Source organism: Solanum lycopersicum, chromosome 8 (genome assembly GCF_036512215.1).
Source record: "Solanum lycopersicum chromosome 8, SLM_r2.1".
In the NCBI taxonomy this organism is placed as follows: Eukaryota; Viridiplantae; Streptophyta; class Magnoliopsida; order Solanales; family Solanaceae; genus Solanum; species Solanum lycopersicum.
In genome coordinates this window covers 63,982,622-64,003,474 of record NC_090807.1, presented here as the reverse complement: position 1 = coordinate 64,003,474, position 20,853 = coordinate 63,982,622, and the positions used below count along the sequence as shown (strand labels likewise).

General features: G+C 34.0%; 2 protein-coding genes across 3 annotated transcripts; both read left to right on the top strand.

Annotated features, from left to right (window-relative positions):
• Positions 1 to 796: 796 nt before the first annotated feature.
• On the top strand, positions 797 to 7,884 carry LOC101246747 (GATA transcription factor 26-like). Its single transcript, XM_004245772.5, has 8 exons — positions 797 to 1,309; positions 3,656 to 4,024; positions 4,525 to 4,954; positions 5,274 to 5,346; positions 5,765 to 5,868; positions 6,145 to 6,331; positions 6,440 to 6,560; positions 7,258 to 7,884. Exons 1-8 carry the CDS (start codon positions 1,270 to 1,272, stop codon positions 7,548 to 7,550), a joined length of 1,617 nt encoding a protein of 538 aa, XP_004245820.1. The 5' UTR covers positions 797 to 1,269; the 3' UTR covers positions 7,551 to 7,884.
• Positions 7,885 to 15,293: 7,409 nt separating this feature from the next.
• LOC101255419 (histone-lysine N-methyltransferase, H3 lysine-9 specific SUVH3-like) lies at positions 15,294 to 20,367 on the top strand. Of its 2 annotated transcripts, none has more exons than XM_010327216.4 (3): positions 15,294 to 15,483; positions 16,209 to 16,280; positions 17,012 to 20,367. In XM_010327216.4, the coding sequence occupies exon 3, from the start codon at positions 17,055 to 17,057 to the stop codon at positions 20,166 to 20,168; it is 3,114 nt and encodes a 1,037-aa protein (XP_010325518.1). In that variant the 5' UTR covers positions 15,294 to 15,483; positions 16,209 to 16,280; positions 17,012 to 17,054; the 3' UTR covers positions 20,169 to 20,367. The 2 variants fall into 2 exon arrangements, with proteins under 2 accessions (XP_010325518.1, XP_004246167.2); XM_004246119.5 differs by lacking the exon at positions 15,294 to 15,483 and adding an exon at positions 15,722 to 15,822.
• The last annotated feature ends 486 nt before the right edge of the window (positions 20,368 to 20,853 follow it).

Here is a 20,853-nt window from a genome sequence, read left to right as displayed (position 1 = left end):
AAAAGAAGAAAATCTTTCTAAATTCAACCTCTTTTTTTTTTCAAATTTAAATTATATATATTGTAATTTTTTTTATATAACTAGATTATCCAAAAAATATTTTTGCTTTGTAATCTAAAATTTATGAATTTTTGTAATAATTTTTAAGTTACTATATGTCAATAATAAAATATAAAATTATTTAATATAAAAACTATTAAATACATGATATATTGAAACCGATCATTTCTAAAGGTAAATCATTCAATAAATAAAAATAACTTAGACAATATTTTTTACACTCACAATATATAACTTAAATAAACCAATATCAATTTTTTTTCCCTCAAGAAATGATCAATTTTTTTTTTTTATAGAGAAATTAAATTTTGAAGAAGTGAGCAAATAGTGATACAAGAAAAATTGCACATGTAAAGGGGCTATCAATAAAGTCTATAGTCAACAAGGACATTAGCAATAATATTCTTCAAAAATCACAAAATTTATAGTAGTAATAAATTTTTCAACAACAAGGAATTGAAACATTACAATTAGATTACCAATAAGGGCGGCGTTGGAGTGATAAGTACTCTGTCATTCTTAATCAATAGGTCTTGGATTTGAATTCCTTTAGATATAGAGTCGTCGCCTTTCAACGTATATCTGAATTTGATCGAACTTTAACGTAAATATTAGATATCGAGTGAAAAAAAAATTACGAAATAAATCTCTTTTATTTATAAAAAAAAATTGATTTTTTTTTTTTAAGAAAAGTTGAAAGAATTGCTTCAAATACAAAAAATACTAATAAATAAAAAAGGTACACAAGAACAAAGAGAAAGAGGTCATACATAATAAACACAACCCACCTTCTCTTCTTCCCCATTTTCACCTTCCTCTTTTCCAACCATTTATTAGATTCCTTTATAATGGACTTTTCTTTTCTTCACTCTATTATTATTCTCACCTCAAAAACTACAAACCCCATCTCAATCTTTTAATCACTTCTTCACAATTTTTTGCTATATTCAGTGGTTTTTCTGGGACTTTTTACAGACTATTTTCAGTCTTGTTTTTGGTTGTTCTTGTTGTGTTTTCTGTATAACTTTCTTTGAGTTTATTCAAGAAAAAAGAACCCATATGTATATTTGATATAAAGGGATTGAAGGAAATAATCAGAACTTCTAGATAATACAATTTTATTTTTGTATAAGATAAAAAAATTGAAACTTTTTGCATTTTCAGTTTTGTAAAATTGTACAAGGGTGAAAAAAAAGTAATATTGGACAGATGGGAAAGCAAGGGCCTTGCTATCACTGTGGTGTTACAAGTGAGTTAATGATTCTTGATTGTGTTGAAGTTTTTGATAATAAAGTTTTGAAATTTTCAAGAAAAAATGAGTCTTTTTGGTTGTTACAAGTATAGAATTGTTGTTTGTTACTTGTTATGATGTTGTTTGTTTAGATTAGTTGTTGAATTATGAAACTACTGGATGTCTCATATGGTTGTTTTTTCTGAAAAGGGGAAAAATATGAGGAATATGTGTTATTGTTCATCTTATTTAGTTTGATTTTTGAATTTTGTTTTGTTTGGATTATTGGGTTGTTGCCAAGATAGACTACAAATACATTTTTGGAATTCAATGTGGATTTTGAGTTGGAATTTGTTTCTGAAACTGGGATTTGTTTTGGTTCCCAAATCCCAATCTTCTTTTTATCAGTGCCCATTGACTTCTCCAGTATCTTCTGAAATCTAGCCATGAGTCTCTCTCTAACTAGGCAATTTAGAGTTCAATGTAATTCCATTCAAATGGCAATGCAATTGGGAAATGTTTTAATTGTATTCAATATTCTCAGCATCCATTTTCCTTCATTCTGATCTTTCAATTCCCTATTAAGTTTAGATATAAACTTTCTCTAGAGAAATGTATTGTTTGGGCAGACTTGAGTTCTTGCTGAAGGTGGCATTGATATGGTTCTTTAGGGAATGAAAGCATTACAAAAATGACTTGAAAATGTTGACTGGTCTATGTCTAAATTCACGAATCTGATCCTTGATCTTAGTGATTTGTAAAAATATGACACGTGAGTCTAACTCAACCCCAAAAACTTGTGAGCAAGATTAGTCAAGTCCATATAAGCAAACCACTGGTCGATTATCCAATCAATGTGGGCGTCTAAGACCCCTTTCACGCCCGAGGCTCAATTGGAGCATGGTCACCAGGAGCCCAAACATAGTTGAATGTGGCTCTTATACCATGTAAAGATATGACATGTGGCCTAACTCAACCCCAAAAGCTAGCTAATAGGGGGAGAATTTCCCTACTCCGTATAAGCAAAGTTCAGTCCATTTGATTAAAGGATGTTCTTCCCAGGGACATTTGTGTTTCATTGCTTCAAAGTTATACATTATCAACTTTGGCTTCAGGTCCCTTGTTTAGTAGCATGCTCTTGATGAGTGATCACTAGAAAAGGATTGAGCTTTTCGCCCACATCAAAGTTATCCCCATGAACCGAGTTCATTGTTTTCAACTTAATATGACCTCAGACTCTCCTCCTTCACTTTTTCTTGTTATTTAATCATTTAAAACTTCATAATGTCTGCACTTCAGTCAGAAGCAGCAAGGTCCTCCTGGAATTGGATGATATTTCCTGCATATGTTGCTCGCATTGTCATTGTAACATTTCAAGTTGTCTTATAAAAGACTTGTTACATTGGAAACCCTATTACGTTGTCATCAGCTGGTCTAGCACATTTTGTCGCGAGAATGCAAATAAACTGGTTTGAATAATAATTTGATACTTGGCTAGATATTATAGGCGATCCTTAATTAGGGTACATTTCGAGGGAATGTAAATATCTTAAAGGAAATAGCCTTAGACGTCTATCCTATGCCACTATGTAATTGCAAATCTGTCCCATTTAGCTCCTCAATGTGCTGTTTGTTTTCAGCTTAGTTCTTGTTTGGAGAACTTCATTTTGGCTTTCTGGACACCTCCCTCAGTTCTTGATTATTGAGTGACCTTGATTTATCTCTTTGTTCATCTCCTCGTCATACTGTGTTTTCAGTAAAATGATTTCTGCCTCTGTGTTTCTTGCTCATGCAAATTAGGGAATGAAAATTTTATTTGTTCTGAGTAACTTTTTAGATTCTTCCTCGTCTCTCCAATTCTTTCTTGTTTCTTTGCTCCCTGAGGTCATCCATTGTCAAATTTAACTTCCCGTCGACAGCATGAACCACTGCCATGCTTATGGACTTCTGCATAGGTGTATGTCTCTTAGTTATATAGGAGCAATTTTTTAATCAAATTAAGTGAATTTGGAGGAGATGTTTTCTCTTTTAATTAACCCATAAGTTGTTTGTTGCATTCATAGTTGTTTTTGAGTTTCGGTTCATTGGATCCTCCTTTCTTTCCACGCTTGGAAATGTCGCGGTATATATCACTACTTACCTTTTCAACTCACCACTCTGACCTATTCCTTTGTCTCTTCATTTTCTCCGCCACAAATATTCTTGTTAAAATTCTTATTACATGCTTACACTATTATTTTGTCATGGGATGAGCAAGATATTTCTGCAATCATTCATTTCCGGATTTTTATACTTCTTTGATGCCTCTCATTCTTCCCACATTACGTAATTGGAGTAGGCTTAAATGGTGAATTGTTGCTGCAGGCACTCCTCTTTGGCGTAATGGACCACCAGAGAAGCCAATACTTTGCAATGCATGTGGATCTCGGTGGCGAACAAAAGGAACACTGATAAACTATACTCCTCTGCATGCAAGAGCTGAACCAGATGATCTTGAAGATTACAGGGTCTCTAGATTCAAAAACTTTACTGTTAAGAACAAAGAGGTCAAGATGCTGAAACGAAAGAAAAGTCATGATAATCCTGAAATTGGAATTCTTCCTGAATATCATCAGGGTTTCCACCGTAAGGCTTTAGATGAAGATACAAGTAATAGGTCAAGTTCCGGCTCTGCCGTGTCAAACACTGAAAGCTATGGACAATTTGGTAGTGCTGAAGCAAGTGATTTGACAGGTAGATTCTTTTGCAATGCAGGCTTGCAAACAGCAACTTAAGCTGCATCCTCTCTCATTTAAACTGCCAACTTTTCATACCTTTCAAAAAAACATTACCAACTCTCTCCTGCTTCTCCCAAAAGGTCTGTGTTCAGTTTCTGTGAAGGTCATCGCTTTGATAGAAGTTAGTGACTTGTATCCTCAAGATATAGATCTGTACACGAATACAATCTTTTATATAGCTACCAGATAAATCATACAGGTGGTCATTGTTGGTTTTACCTTCTCCTTTTTTTCTACGTCTTTGATCAGTTATACCAATATATCATACTGCACCTTCTACATTGGTCAAGCTATATTTCGTCTTTTAATTGATCTCTTAAACACAAGGAGTTAATTCTCTTCAAAGTTGTATTGGTATCTTTTGTCAATCCATCGTTCCCGACTTTGTTCGATAAACCTTTTACTGAATTCTCACTCTCGCTGCATGAAATATTTACCCCTTTATGGTGCTTTCAGGTCCTGCCCAATCAAATATATGGGATGCAACGGTGCCTTCAAGGAAGAGAACATGCGTCAATCGTCCAAAGCAATCTTCAGTTGAAAAGCTTACCAAAGACCTGTATACCATCTTACATGAACAACAATCTTCATACTTCTCTGGATCTTCTGAAGAAGATTTGCTTTTTGAAAGTGACAAGCCGATGGTATCCGTTGAAATAGGACATGGAAGTGTGCTCATTCGGCATCCAAGTTCTATAGGTAGAGAAGAAGAATCAGAAGCCAGCTCTCTGTCGGTTGACAACAAGCACCATTCTTCAAATGAAGCTTATTCCCAATTGACTACCCCACCTGTAAATATTAGTAAGGGTGTCAATTCATCAAACCTGGTTATTCAGAGAACCCAGAAGCCTACTGTTCAAGGAGTGGAACATGAACAGTTTAAAAGGTACTTTCTTCATTATAGCTGGATAGCATATAGCCTTGAGAATGAAATACTGTGGCACATGTCCCAAAAGAAGTCAAAAGGATATAGTGTTGAAATGCATAACTGTGCTACTATTGGTTGACAGGGTATGGCTAAACAAATAGACTTATATGTGGAACTGAAACTTGTGTTAACATGATATGGTCCATGTTTTCTCTGCAACATGTCATGATGCTTGTGGTGGTTTCAGATACATAGTTGAATTGTCTAAGAGCTTTGCTACTATTTTCTTTGAGATGGTGTATACTTCCCATCTTTCTGATTTCATCTTGAACTGCAGGAGCAAGGACCACCTTGAAAAATTGCAGATTCTCGGGCATCATAATTCGCCATTGTGCCACATAGACCTTAAGGTATTTTACCATCTCTTTTATTTGATATATCACTTATGATTGCTTCATACAGTGCAACCATATCATGCTTCATACAAGTTCCACTTGTCTGTGTAGATGGAACATTTGCCTATTCCGCACTGTTTTCCCACGTCTCAGGCTTTTGAGCTGGGTATTCTTTGCATAGAGTTATAATTATCTTCTACATTTTTGATTGTCATTATGTATAAACTTAAACTTGAAAAATTCTTATATCATGGTAGTTTGTATGGATAAGCTTCCTCTATAATGGTAAAGAACCATTTTCGAGCTAGTTTTTTCACAATGTTTTTAGTTCTTAATAGTTACTTTAAGAATTTAAACATGACTCTACAGTTTACTCTTTCTTAGATAAGCGATATGCAGAAATGAATGTGATTGTGGTCAATTCTTTACGCAGGATGTACTTAATTATGAAGAATTCACAAGGCATCTGTCAAGTGATGAACAACAGCAACTACTAAAGTACTTACCTCCAGTTGATTCTTTTTCACCTCCCGAGAGGTTTGTACGATCTCTTTGTACTTTGGATTACAAGAGCATTTGATTAAAAGAAAAACCTTCCAAAAATATGGTGGAATGAACTTATCTTTTGACTGAGAGGCTGCGTTTCTGGGGCTTACCACTTGTTCTTTTGATTCACCTCTCTCAATTGTGCTAGTCAGGCTTTAGAAATATAATTGATGGTTATATTGAACTTGGACCATAAAGTGCTGGTGCTTGATTGAAGAAAGCATTGTTGAGCTCTGATCTTATTCCTATTTTTAATTCTCTCGGCAGTCTCAGGAGCATGTTCGAGAGCTCTCAGTTTGAGGAGAATTTGTCTTCCTTCCAGAAACTTCTTGCAGAAGGCGTTTTTGATAACTCGTTATCTGGGGTGACAGTAGAAGAATGTAGAAACCTGAAGAGGTTTATGTTGTGCTATTTAATGAAGTCAAAATGGGTGGAACAAGTTAATCTTCTTAAGGTAAGGCCTTGTTTATGATTTGTCATATGAAAATTCAATGAGCGATCCACCCTCTTATATGCAACATTTGCTAGATAGAAGTTTAAAACGAATCTACTTCTATGTCAGGACATGAAATGTAAAAATAGTAGCAGTAGTTCTGAAGTTGCTGGAGGGCGCAATGTTTTTGGCACAGGTCATTCAGTGAACATGAAGAGACCACGCGATGGGCAACATCCAAAAAATTTAGGTTTGTTGCATGTCTCTTTTTCTCTCTTTTATGGAGTTTAAGAACCCTCCTCCTCTGGTAGACTAGCTTCTTTATATAACAATTTTTTACACCCCCAAGATACTTGGAGTTTTTCAAATTATCCCGATAGAGTGTAGTAGATACTTACATCTCGGGTCTTTATCTTCATTAAAATGGTAAGAGTACTGCGTCATGTGGGTAATATAAAAAAGTTGTAGAAGCTGGGGAAGGAGGATAAGAAAATCGTGAACACGGGAGGCATCTTGGTATCCATTGTCTTTTATTGCACTGAGGTGACTTAATTATCCAACTATTTTATTCTACACAAACGTCTTTAAGAACAGAATATGTTCACCATATACAACGGCCTATTCTCGTCTAAAGATGATTACTCAGTAAGCCTGGTTCGTTCATTTTGACGTTGAATATGAAATCAATATAAATAAATGGTGAAGAAATAAGTATATGCCAGCATCTCTTTCTATTCTCCATTTATTTTCTTTTTTTGCTAGTATGTTTGGCTCTTTAGCCTGGCTGTCGTAACAGTAAAAACAACAGTTTACGAAATACGATTAGGTAAGCATTGTAAAATGTTCAATAGGAAAATCAGTATTTCTAGACCACATGACCCACCCCGGTGGTTCGACTTGTTTTTAATTCAGACGGAAATAATAGTTGATTTTGAATTTTGCTTCAGGGGTAAACACAACAATGAAGAGCCCCAAGAGGGTGGCGATGAAAAACAGCTATGAACAACAGAAGGAAATCATGGAGAATGATGGCTCTTGCTTCAGTCCAAAAAGCCTTTTCGCATTGCCATCTGAGAATTCGTTCCGTTTTACAAATGAAAGTTCTGATCAGGACTTGCTGCTGGATGTGCCATCCAACAGCTCCTTCCCTCAGGCAGAACTCCTCCTACCAACAGCAAGTTTTGCAGCTCAAGCAAGCACAAGCAGTAGCTCCATATACCCGCACCTCATCCACCCCTAGAAACACTACACTGTCGCACTTGGCTTTCTTCTGTCTGTAGCGTATTCACAACCTTATTTGGCCAAACCACATTACTGTCTCTGCATATCACATACCAAATATAGAAAGTTCCGCGAAGGGATTCAGATGGATTGCCTTTTGCTTTTTTGCAGGTAACCTAATATTCAACGAAATTTTTGGATTTAGCGGATGGATATTATGCTTGTTTTTCATCCTTTTGTATAGGTTGACAAATTGTACAATATAGCTAAAAATGCAGAGGTGGTGATGTCTAGAGATTTTTATATGCACTAAAGTTTTTTAACTTAAATTGAAGACACCCTTCTGTCTTTTAGTGTTGTTGATGATTATTGATCAGTCTTTCTTTCCTTGCTTATCCTTTTGCCAAACTTGTCAGTTGTTGTTTGATGCAAATTTGTATCTAAGACACCAAAACAAGAGTCCTCTAACAAAGTGAGATTAGGCAATGACTCATCTCATCAAGGCCTAAGGATTCAAGGCCAACCTTGTCAACTTGTATGCATTTTGGCTATTCTAAAGTCGCTATCTTCAATCATAATATGTATCAAATAATTGTTCATCAAAACTTAAGACAAACGGAAAGAAATCACCTAATTCTCTACCATACATCACCTAATTCATAAAAGAAGGAACAATTTTCATTTCAGAAAAAGAAGAAATACATAACCTCCATAGGTGCCAATCAAGAGAAAAGGCTTTGGTGATCAAACACTTCAAACATCTCTGCATCACACACCAACAATCAAACATTATCAACAGAAAGTCTCAAAAGTTATCATATTATACATTTCATTGCAGAAATAACACCATCTTGATAGCAATGTACTAGTTAGGAGCATCATCTAATGTTCTTCACAAAACTCCAGCCTAGATGATTGTGAAAGATTTGATCAATTTGAACTAGCAACTTCTATCCAAACCCATCAACAGACTATCGAATATGCAGTTTTCAAAAAAGATGGTGTACTTCACTGGATAGTGAAATCAATCATCAAATCCCTCTGGTGGCCACCATCTAGGCCGAGGAAAACTCAATCCACGTCTCATGGCAGTCTCGAGGAAATCAGCACCATTTTTATCATTACTATCATCACCACTCACATCTCCGACAATCATAGAGAAGGCCTCCACTAAATCCTTGAACCTCCCTTTCGTGGTTTCACTCCTCCCAACTTCTTCCGAGGACCCAACAGTCTCGGCACCTCCCTTCATCGATAATGGCAATTCACGCCTTCCTTTAGCCCTTCCAGCACCACCGCCACCATTCACACCAACACTTGTTGTTATCCCATTTGAATGCATTTCCTTCGCGCTAACAGCATTTAACTTTTCATTCTCTTCTAAATTCAAACTCGCCGCACCTCTTTCACCAACACCATCCTTGGTTCCATCACCTCTTTCACCATTATCGCCCATTTCTCCTCCATCTTCCTCCTCCTCGCGTCTCTCAGACATTTTCACAGTAGAAGAATCTGCATTTCTTTCAATTCCACCTTCTATCACCTCCGTATCTACTTCCTGAGTTGGAGTCTGATTAATTTCAATCACAATTGGCTCTTCCTTCACTATTCTCTGAACTGAGCTCGTCACATCGAAATCCTCCTCAGAAACCTTATACCTCTTCTGCAGTTGTTCTTCAAACTCACCTGTATCCTGAACATCAATTTCTCCGCGATTTGGAAACCCTAGATCATCAGAATCATTTCCTAAATCTACAACCTCCATATTATCACGATTCACAGATTCAGTATCTCCGTTATTATTCTGCTGACGATTTACACCTGCAGTGATCGGTTTCGGATCATCGGAGCCAGAAAAGTAGGGCTGAGAGGAGTTGTTATGCTCCGGCGGGGTTTCAAACTCTTCGTTTTCGGGAGGGGAACTTTGTCCATCTGTATCAGTAGAGTGAACAGATAACATGAGTATTCCGGTGGGCTCTGACGGCGTCACTGCCACCGACGGCGACGAGTGCGGAGTGTCTTCGTACTCATACACAAAAGGGCAGTTAAGTAATTCCTCCTGAGCATCGGAGTGAGGTTCGCAATACTTGATGAGTTCTTCAAAGTCTTGTGCTTTCTTCATGTTTGCGAAAATGGCTTTCTCTGTGTTTTTTTTTGGGGGGTGGGGGTGGGGGGGTGAGGAAGAAAAGGTGTGGTGAAAGTATAATTTAAAGGTGTTTGGAGGTTATTTTAGTAAAGAATTTTATTTAACTGTTAAAATATTTCCCGCCTTTTCTGTTGACGTTTTTTCTCAAATTTTTCATGTAATTTACAAAAATAATTTTAAGAGTTTTGTGACCTTGAACTTTTAATCTCGTTAATTTTATTGGTTTAATACTATGTTTATAAAATTTTGGTTTTAAAGATGTATCTAAAGGAAAATTAAGGATCAAAAAGTTTTTGACGTTTATTTCGAGATTGTTAGATATAGTAATTTTCTATAATTTAAGTGATTCAATTATTTCAAATTCATTTTAAAAAGAGGGTTTCCATCACTATAGCTCAAATCTTAAAACTCCTCGTTAGTATTAGACGTCGATAATTATAATTTATCACTTCGTTGCTAATTGAACGCTTTATAGTTTTTTTTCCATCCAAGTTTTGATCGTGCTCTTTAGGGCCCTTGTGGGGGGTGACGCTTTCAATATGATTTTCTCCATATACAGGGCTCGAACCCAGGATTTCTAGTGAAGGATGAAACACTTTCACTAGTACATCACAACCCATGTTAGTCATTCTATAGTGGTTTAGTATAACTATCATCGAGAGAAATGAGAAATATGATTTTTCTTTAAAAATGAATTCTAAACCTGAATTTAAAAGTGATTCATAAATTGTAAATTATGAGAGACCCCACCCCACTATGAACATGACTAATAATTTGAAGAATATAACAAGTTTCCTAGTGTATGATAAGATGAGAGACATAATATCAAGTAAATAATGAATTGAATTTGACATAATTTTAATATCATGATAAGAAATAACTCGTAGAAGAAAAATGAAGAATAATGATTTGATATATATATGCTAAAATATCACACACACAACACATATATATGTGTGTGTGATATTATCACCTGTTGTAGTATAATTATTTATTTTTATGAGACTACAGTTAGTTACTATATTTATTTTTAGGAATAAGATATACATGTGTTTTTTAATTTTATTTTATTTTATCTTTATATTTTTTAATTTTTATAATGTACGAGTCGATACTTAAATTTGCATTAAATTAAAAAAATAGACACATGAGCTCTGCGTGCATAATACATGTAAGATGGAAAATTGTCATTTAAGTGTGTGTTTATATGTTTAACTTTGTACAAGTTTAAGCGTTTACTTGTTTATACCAAAAGTTGAAGGGCATAAGTATAAGTTAAAATTAAGTTAAATAACATAGTTATGTATTGTGCTTTTATTTTTGTAATTTTTTTTGGGAATCCCATAGCGTAAGGAGCAAATTATATTCTATCCATACTCTTATCTAAATTACAAAAAAAAAATAAAAATGTTGTCATCCGTATAAATCACATTTGATACACTATACAACGAGTTTGTTAAGATTAAAAAAGAAATTAACTATGAAATTAAATGTCAGCTCCCCAAATCATGCAAATCTAATTGATATGAATCTCTCCCAAATAATAGCTCCAGATAATTCAAATTTCAAAAAAATTCCTCTCAAACCTCATCCAAATTGTAATAGATTTTTAAAAAAGTCGACAATTTAATATAGTTATGTATCATATAAAAATTATGAATATGATATACGTTGATTTATTTATAAAATAGTGTAGCAAATACTTCACATCTTATACATCGCAACATCTGATACATAACTATGTTATATACATAATAAAAATTTGTGTCATATACATAACTGTGAATGTGATAAAAATAAATTTTATCATAGAATATTAGTGTTTATATATCAATGGTAATATTTAATAGTGTCTACAGATACATAACGTTCAACTAGTTGCATATAGTTGGGTGTATATATCGATAGTAAAAGATAACGAAATTTGTAATAGTTGTGTATTCAATACACAACTATGATCATGATGTATACTAATTTGTGTTAAAATAAATAGAATTATGTATCAAAACTAATATTTGAAAACGATATACTATACATGATATATATAATATAATGTATCAAAAAGGTGAAACAAACGAATTACACATTAATTTAAGAATTAAAATCAAGTAGATATATTTGAACACCTATTGAAAGCAATAAAAAAATCAAGAATTTGATCCGCTAAAAGCGAAAAAAGAAAATGATAAAAAAAATCCTTCCACACTTTCTCTTTTGCTCTGTCAACTCTCCTAGTTTTATTTTCACTTTTCAGTTTAAATAATAATGTCATCCATAGATCTCGACCCTTTATAATGATGTATCCGAAAAATGAAAAAAATTATAAAAAAAAGTACATTTTTCTAATTTTTTAAAATGTTAGGAAATATGATAAAAGTATGTTATTAAGTAATTTTTTCTTTATTTTAAATAATATAAAAAACAAAAAAGATGGACCAAAAAACTAACCTAAAAAGGGATAAAGACATTTAATAAGTTGGACAAAAATAAATACAATAATATCGAGATGGTGACAACTAAGAGACAAAAAAAGGAAGAGTGTTTGCACCGTTTAATATTAGCCCAAAATGGTGATTATTTGTATAATTATTTAAAGAAGCATCAAGCTAAGACTTAAGAGGCATGGATAATTAATTTGTTTCTTAAGAACATTTATGTTCCTTTTCCTAATTATTTTCGCTTAAGACAACGTAAATTTAAATTATTCAAATTCAATTTATCATGAAAGAAAAATTAAAATAAGCAACATTGCTTATAATATTGATTATTTCACTATTCAAAATAATGTATTCTAATAAAATAATGCATACAATTGTGATTGATATATATATATATTTTGAATCTGTTTATTTTTTCCGAATAAAAATCGAAAGTGTTATATTTTATGTTTATAATGTTTCATACAAATATTCAAATATTAGTTTTTATGAAGTAAAAGTCATGGTCAATATGATTTGGATTTAAGGGTGTTTCGGTACGAAAGGAAAATATATTTTGAAAAGCGTTTTTAATTTTATCATATTTAGTTCACTTAAAAAAAATTTAAATCAATTTATTTTTCTCAAATTTTAAAAAAATAACTTACAATTTAAAATTTAATATTGACAATAATATTTTATATAAAATTAAATTATAATTTAAAATAGTCAAAGTGCAGCTTTACGACTATTTAAAAGGAATTACCGTGACTAAAATCGGAAAAGACTATTTAATAGTTATTTGACTTGGTTCGAGAGAGTTCTAAATCCAGTTAACCAATAGTAAAAGGGAAAAATAAATAAATATATCTCTGAATTATCGTAAATGTTATATGTAAATTTTTTTCATTATACTTTTGGGACACTTGGCCTCTGCCGTCCAAGAAATAGAACATATTTACCATTTATACTAACAGACATACACGTGTCATAATCTTATTCACCGGCCTGATATTTATTAAATATCGGAATAATTAATGAAGCAATATGCCCCTATTTAGTTTTCCATTAGAGTGAAGGGCATATATACGCTAATTTTGGAACATTAAGGGCACCAATGGCCAAAAAGTATGACAAATGGTATCTGATACCATTTATAATACTCGGGGTATATTTATCCGTTTTTCCATGATAAAAACATTTCAGGAAAAAACGTAACTGAAAATAAATCTGACATATTTTAACTTTCTAATCCAGTCAATTACCAATAAAATCATTTTTAGAAAAAACATAACAAATTATATCTTTCAAATATTTTGAATAATTTATGAATATTTTTAACTCTCTCTCTAACCTAATATTTGCAATAGTCTTGATGCCATGCTTTTGCCCTATAAAAGGGGGCATAACAACTATAGCTTAGCCAAAAAGCATAGAGAAACAATTCTTGTGTCTCAACAAATCAGGTATGTGATGGTTTTATTTTGTAATTTATTTTCTAGTTGAAGATGACATTTGATTGTGGTGTCTTGTGAAGTAGATTAAGGGTCCAACTTCTTAAATCGCAAATGATAGTTATCGATAATGATAATTAACTATGGTAATTATTATAGTTAAGAATGATAATTGTAGCTGGTAGAGCGCGATAATTGATAATGACTAATAACAGTTTTGGATGACAATTAGTAGAGAAAGTGGATAGAGTGTGTGAATTGCAAATCATATTTGTAGTCGTATAACAAAATATTTTTTTATAAATCTTTAATTACATGTTAAATACCGAATATAGAAACTGTAAAGTTTTACGGAAGGAATTCATGAATCTTGAATGGACATATAGAAGAAGTCCTTTTCATTAAAATTCTTGACGGAATTGAAATACATAATTTTATTAATGAATTATTCCCAATCTATAAGTCGCTGAGATCTGTAACTTTCATCGATTTTTTGAAGCTAGGTAAAGTCAAAAATTTGAATTTCTAAAAAATTAAACTATTTATACATGGTTATAATAATTATTTTTATGTTTATATTAAATATTTTTTTATGTTTATTTTTTTTTTATATGTAAATTTCTTTAGCAAATAATTGAGCACCGGTGTGCATTCTCGAAAATAATGACAGCTAACGGTCTTCGAAAATAAAACATAAAATAGCTAAAAATCATTTTTTCAACTTATGAATATCAACTTCCCAAAAGAAGAAAATAAAAAAACAAATTTCAACATAACTTTTTTTTTTTCATTTAATTTTTTTCTCTCAACATTTAAGAAGATCTTATGTTAACATTTATATAAATTTAATTAATTAGTCCAATTATTTTGGTCCTTCATTTAAAATATTTCTGAATATTGTCTTAGTGTAAAGTTAGTTAATAAATTAAACTAATAAATGCATGACAAAGACAATTTTACGTTTTATATTACAAAAAAATTTTCTTACAAAAATTATACGGTTCAGTAACCTTTTAGATTTTCTTATTGGTAAATTTGGAACTAATCCTTTATCATATATATAATACATGATGAATTTCTAATTAGTTGAATTTTACATTTTTTTTGTTGTTTGTAAATATTCATATTTATCATAACTATATAATTAACCATTTCATAACTTAATCACTCATGCTCATGTGAAATTGTTATTGCATATTTTATAGTTTCATAGTTTTATAAAATAATTAAATATAACGTATTTTTTTAAATAGATTAAAATTTAAATATATCATATCCTAATTTATAAGATTCAAAATCAAAACTTATCAATAATTTGAAGATTAGAAGCATTTTTTTTTCTTAAAATCAATATCATAATCACGTTGTGCTTAATATGAAGGAAAATATTTTTTCATTGATCATAATTACGAAAATAAGTTTCTGAAGAACAAATAAATTATCTTCTTGGTGAAAATGACTTTACACATTCCATTTTTACGTCTATATCTTCCTCCCACTTCTCTGTCACAATATAATGCTCTATGTTAAGAATAAGTGACAAGTAAAATTAAACAGAGTGAAAGTAACACTTATCTAAATTATATATATATAAATTCATTTGATTACTTTGTGTAATTTATCAAATTAGATTGTGATGGTCTTCAAAATTAGCTATCTGAATATAATTAAACTTTAATTTTAATATTAGTGAAAAAAAAATATAATTACACTCTTTAATTACAGTACGGCAATCTCCTTTTTTCGGATATTATTTCCAAGAAAAAAATACAGTTACAGTGACCAAAAAAGATGTCAGGAAGATGAAGAAACTCCATTTTCCATTTTCATCCATGGCATGAACCTCCTTAAATCGTCGTCCCCACTCAAAATCTCAACAAACCCACGTTCACAATGCTCTGTTGATCACATGCTTATTCCATTTTCTGAAAATCGGTAACTCAATCAGTTGATTACTTCTTCCTCTGTTTTTACACCTTTTTCAGGCAATTTTTTTGCTTGAAGAAACCCCATTTTGTGTTTTTGTGCTTGTTTTTATGAGTTTGTGCAAATATGATCTGTGAAACTTTGTGGGGTTTTGGTTTTTTTTGTTCTTCGTTCTTAGCTGGGACTGTGAGTTCCATTTTTGCCTTTTGCTAAAAGTTGAACTTTTTTTTTTCACCCGTGATTCCCTGAATAGAGTACAGAATCAAAAGCATAACAAACCCACGTTCAGATTCTTTGTTAATCAAATGCTTGTTTGAGTTTCAGCTTATTTTTTGCTTCCTTCCTCTGGTAATTTTTGCGTTTGCTTGGAACACCCATTTGCTTGTATTGTTGTTTCAGTGTAAAAGTTTGTGGGTTTTACTGGGTTTTTTTTGTTCTTCATGATGAACTTTTTTTTTTCTTATCCACGAACCCCTAAATTGTAGCTCACACTCAAAAATCATAACAAACCCACGTTCAGATTCTTGCAAATCAGATACATTTTCAGTTTTCTACTCGTTATACATGATTTGGTAGCTGACTCATTGTTGTAGTAATTTTTGGTTTTGCTTGCAACTCCCGTTTGGGTTCTTCTTTCTTCTCCCCCAGTTTTTTGGGTTTTTATGTCTTCTTCAAGTCATCTCTGCTTTTTTTACTGAACTAGTTTCATGATTTTGCATTTCTATCTTTTGCAGCAAAAGCGGCTAGTTGTGTGGTGAAGGATCAACTATTATCTAGTGGGAAGCGTGAAGTTCATTCACAAATCGGTAAGATTTACTTACTTATTTTCTGTTTGTTTCCAGCATGTAAAACCCTAACATCCTTTTACATTCTTCATCAGTTTTTGCTTCATTTTGTTTACACCAAAATCAACAACATATCCACTGTAGTCCCCACAGAGGGGGGGTTTGGGAGGGTAGAGAGACTGTTTTCGATAGACCTTTGGTTCAGTTTTTGCTTCGTTTTGTTTGCTGAAATGTTTTTAATTCTGGGTTATTTGGGAGTCTCTTGATAATAGGTTGTGAATATGTTAAGGGTTAGCTAGAATTTGAGCCCTGTTCGGCTGACATTTACTGCTTGTTGTTGGTATAGTTGTGGTGCTATTTGTAAAAAAGAAAAAAAGGATGCAAAGCTTATTTTTTACTCTTGGAGAAAATGGAAGTTTCAGTCATTATCAGAATTTTGTTAGGAAAATGTCCATCAAGGTCATTAACAGAATTTGGTTAGGAAAAAGGTCACATGACCAGTGTGACATTTTGTTTTTGAGTACCCATATGTGATGGTCAAAATGTTGTCTCACTTCTGATTTGCCACATAAAAGCAAATTATAGCAGGATATACTTAACCAAAGAGATTTTAACAGTGGAAGTACCTAACACAACTCACGCTTAAAAATGGTAGAGGATGATACTGATCCTTTAAATTATCATAGTATTTCACATCAAGCTTTTGATTCTTCATTGTTGGTATATTTGACATATCGTGTTTGTCGTTTCAGCATTTTGACTTGCCTAAACAAGGATTTATTCATTTGGTTGAGAATGGTGTCATTCTCGAATGACGGTTTATCTGATCAATGTGTGAAGAAGCGGTCATCAGTAAATGGTTATCATTTGCTGGATTCTGGAACTATGTCAAAACATAAAGTTCGGATAGTCTGCGGAGAGCAGGATTTACCCCCAGGTTGTAGTAGAAATGCTCCAAAAGTTGACTTGAACCAAAACGAAAATGCTATGGTCTCCATCAGTGAAAATATGGCTGACACTCTGGTGGCCCATGGTGACAATGGTCCTAACACTGGGGTTGAGTTCTGTTCTGTTGAAGTTGCGTCAGCCAGAACCACTAATGTGATAGAAAACGGGTTGGAAGAACCTACAAGCCATGACAAATCGCTTAGATTTGAGTTGTCTAAAGATCATAAAAATAGTGAAATGTCATTGCTCAAGAAAGCAAAAGTCATTGGGTATGATGAATTAGGGACGGAAGTTGATGTTGCAAGACACTTTTTTTTGGTTGAAAATGTAATCGGTATGTACAAAGATCACGTGCTGCATCCTGGCAGTATGACTGATAGGGTGATTCCTGTTTGTGATTCAAAAACATTGTCACTGCCTCAGTGTCAAATAAAGAATGGAAGTGTTGAGGATAATATTTCACCCTTACCAAAGAAAAAGTACTGCCGAAGAGGAGTTTTTGCTGTTCGTGACTTCCCTCCATTTTGTGGAAGAAATGCTCCTAAGTCGACTAAACTGGATCTTTTGGGTGGTAATGAAGCAAGCAAGCGAGCGATTCTGTTAAATAAGGGAGTTACAGAAAATGAAGTGATTGAGACTTCAAAAAATGTTATGGATACTGGGACACTGTCCCTGGGGTTGACCGCAAGTCGGGAAGCTGATTCGTGGAGTAAGACAGAGGTTACTGGTTCCAAATGCAGTTTAATTGAACGAGCAACAGTTCGCGTTGAAGACCCAGAAGATGTCCAAGATAACTATGTTAGAAGGAGCCAACTTGAAAGAACTGTAATGTTGCCAGAGACAATGACGAAAAAGGAGAGGGATGATACAGGAAAATTTTTGCTGAAGGAGAGTATTGTGTATTCACGGAATGAACGTGAAAAGGCGACTACTGCTAGACATGGTTTTGGTTCTGGAGATAAAATTACTAAGCCAGTTGTGCATGGGTTGATGGATGAGCGTTGTTCTCCATGGAGGCAAAAGAAGCAAACTCCTAGGCAAATTGTGCAAGGTCTGATGGCTGAGACAAACAAGGACTGGAGGCAGAAGGAGCAAACTCGTTTAGATGGCCTGATGAGTAGAAACCAAGTTCCAAAGCCTAGCATGTATAGACAGAGGATGTCCGTAGTTGTTGCCAGAAAAAGTATTCCTAAACCAAAATTTCCAGAGACTCTGTTTGGCAGGAGTAGATCAGGTTTTGTTGGTGAAGCTGTGCCAGAATATCCAAGTTCACCGTTTTCCAAAAATGATGGAATTCGTAATTTGAATTGTGAAGCACAACCTAAAGATTCGCCTATTGGTCAGAAGAAGTGTGAGTTTGATGAGACTCGACCACCTTTTGGTCCAAAAAGTTCCAGTCGCTGTGATGCTCGTAGTAAAGTTTTAGAGACTCTTCGTCTGTTTCAGTCTCACTTTAGAAAAATCTTACAGGGAGAAGAATCAATGTCAAGATCTGCAGGAGTAAACGCTAAGCAAAAAGATAAAATTAGAAGGATTGATCTTCAAGCAGCAAAACTTGTCAAAGACAAAGGGAAGCAAGTTAATACAGGAACGCAGATACTGGGAGAAGTTCCAGGAGTTGAAGTAGGAGATGCATTCCAATACAGGGTTGAACTTTCTCTTGTGGGAGTTCATCGCTTGTATCAGGCTGGTATTGATTCCATGTACATTAAGGGAGGACTGCTGGTTGCAACTAGTATTGTTGCCTCCGGAGCCTATGATGATGATTTGGGAGATGCTGATGAGCTGATTTATTCTGGTCAAGGTGGAAATGTGGTTGGCAAGGTCAAAATTCCTGAAGACCAGAAACTTGTGAAAGGTAATTTAGCCTTGAAGAATAGCATACGTGAAAGGAATTCTGTTCGGGTGATTCGTGGATCTAAGGAGATCAGGACTCCTGAATCAGGTGGAAGACCTAATGTGGTGACTACTTATGTCTATGATGGCTTATACACTGTTGAGAATTATTGGAAAGAAAAAGGGCCACATGGTAAGATGGTTTTTATGTTTAAGTTGGTAAGAATTCCTGGACAACCAGAGCTTACTTGGAAAGAAGTACAGTCTTCAAAAAATTCCAAAGCGCGGCATGGTGTATGTGTTCCTGATATTACAGAAGGGAAGGAGTCACTACCTATAGCAGCTGTGAACACTATTGATGGTGAGAAACCCCCACCATTCAAGTACATCAAGAACATGATGTATCCAGTTGGTTTCCGCCCTGCTCCACCTAGAGGTTGTGATTGTATTGGTAGATGTTCTGATGCCGAGAGGTGCTCATGTGCAGTTAAAAATGGAGGTGAGATCCCTTACAATCGTAATGGGGCTATTGTTGAAGTGAAGCCTCTTGTATATGAGTGTGGTCCTCATTGTAAGTGCCCTCCTTCGTGCTATAATAGAGTGAGCCAACATGGTATTAAAATTCCACTGGAGATCTTCAAGACAGATACAAGGGGCTGGGGTGTGAGAGCTCTAACTTCCATCTCTTCAGGAACCTTTATCTGTGAGTATACAGGACAACTTCTTGAGGACACAGAAGCGGAACGAAGGATTGGCATGGATGAATATCTTTTTGATATTGGCCAGAACTATGGTGGTTATACTGCCAACTCTTCTGGACAAGCAAACCAAAATGAGTTAGTAGAAGAGGGCGGTTATACCATTGATGCAGCTCGCTATGGAAATGTAGGACGATTCATCAACCACAGTTGTTCCCCCAATTTGTATGCACAGAATGTTGTCTATGATCACAAGGATAAGAGAGTGCCCCACATCATGCTTTTTGCGGCTGACAATATTCCTCCCTTGAAGGAGCTTTCTTACCATTACAACTATGTTGTTGATCAGGTTTATGACTCTGATGGCAAGATCAAGGTGAAGAGGTGCTTTTGTGGATCTTCAGATTGTTCTGGTAGGATGTACTAGGATTTTATAAAATTTAGCTGTTGAAGTTGAATAGAGAGTTACTCTTGACTCATTGTCTTTCTTTTGTCCACACCTGGAAATAGTAGTGCTTCATTTTGTTTATCCTATATAGTATATAGGGTGTATGTTCATGGAGAAATAAGCTTGTACGGGCTGACTCGTATGATCCTATAATCAGAACTGGCAAATTTTTGCATCAGTACTCAGCCTTCTTGTGTGATCTTAGATGTGCCTGAACAAGTTAATTTGCTTTCCTATCTCCTTGCATGAGTCTGGTTGCGTTACTTTCTCTTTTCAGTCGCAAATAATAGCATGATGGCTGATTCCAATGCCCTCTGAACAGCTTTTGGCTCGAACGATATATATGTACACATACTTGAAAATCCTTGATTTGATCTGCTCATATGCCCTATTGATCAACTAACCTTTGTGCATCTTACTATATGTTCTCTAGACTTGCATTTTTTTATGTTGAAGTGGACAAATGTATATAGTTAACTTTTTTTTTCTCTAGTGGTTTGTACCATTCACTTGAAACCTGAATTTCACTGCACCCTTTTTGGTGGAATCTGAAATGGCCCATACTGCACCAAATATCCTTACCATTGCTTGTGGGATTCCTGCTTTTTGTACAAATTCACAAGTTTAAGAGCCTGTTTGGCTCAGCTTAAAAGTTGGTCAAACT

What these genes read in the sequence shown, in the direction of transcription:
- LOC101255419 (XM_010327216.4), top strand. Translation starts at nt 17,055, where the DNA reads ATGGTGTCATTCTCGAATGACGGTTTATCTGATCAATGTGTGAAGAAG.
- LOC101246747 (XM_004245772.5), top strand. Translation starts at nt 1,270, where the DNA reads ATGGGAAAGCAAGGGCCTTGCTATCACTGTGGTGTTACAA. An exon ending in TGAAGCAAGTGATTTGACAG is followed by an intron (nt 4,025 to 4,524) that starts GTAGATTCTTTT and finishes TGGTGCTTTCAG; the next exon opens with GTCCTGCCCAATCAAATATA. An exon ending in GAACATGAACAGTTTAAAAG is followed by an intron (nt 4,955 to 5,273) that starts GTACTTTCTTCA and finishes CTTGAACTGCAG; the next exon opens with GAGCAAGGACCACCTTGAAA.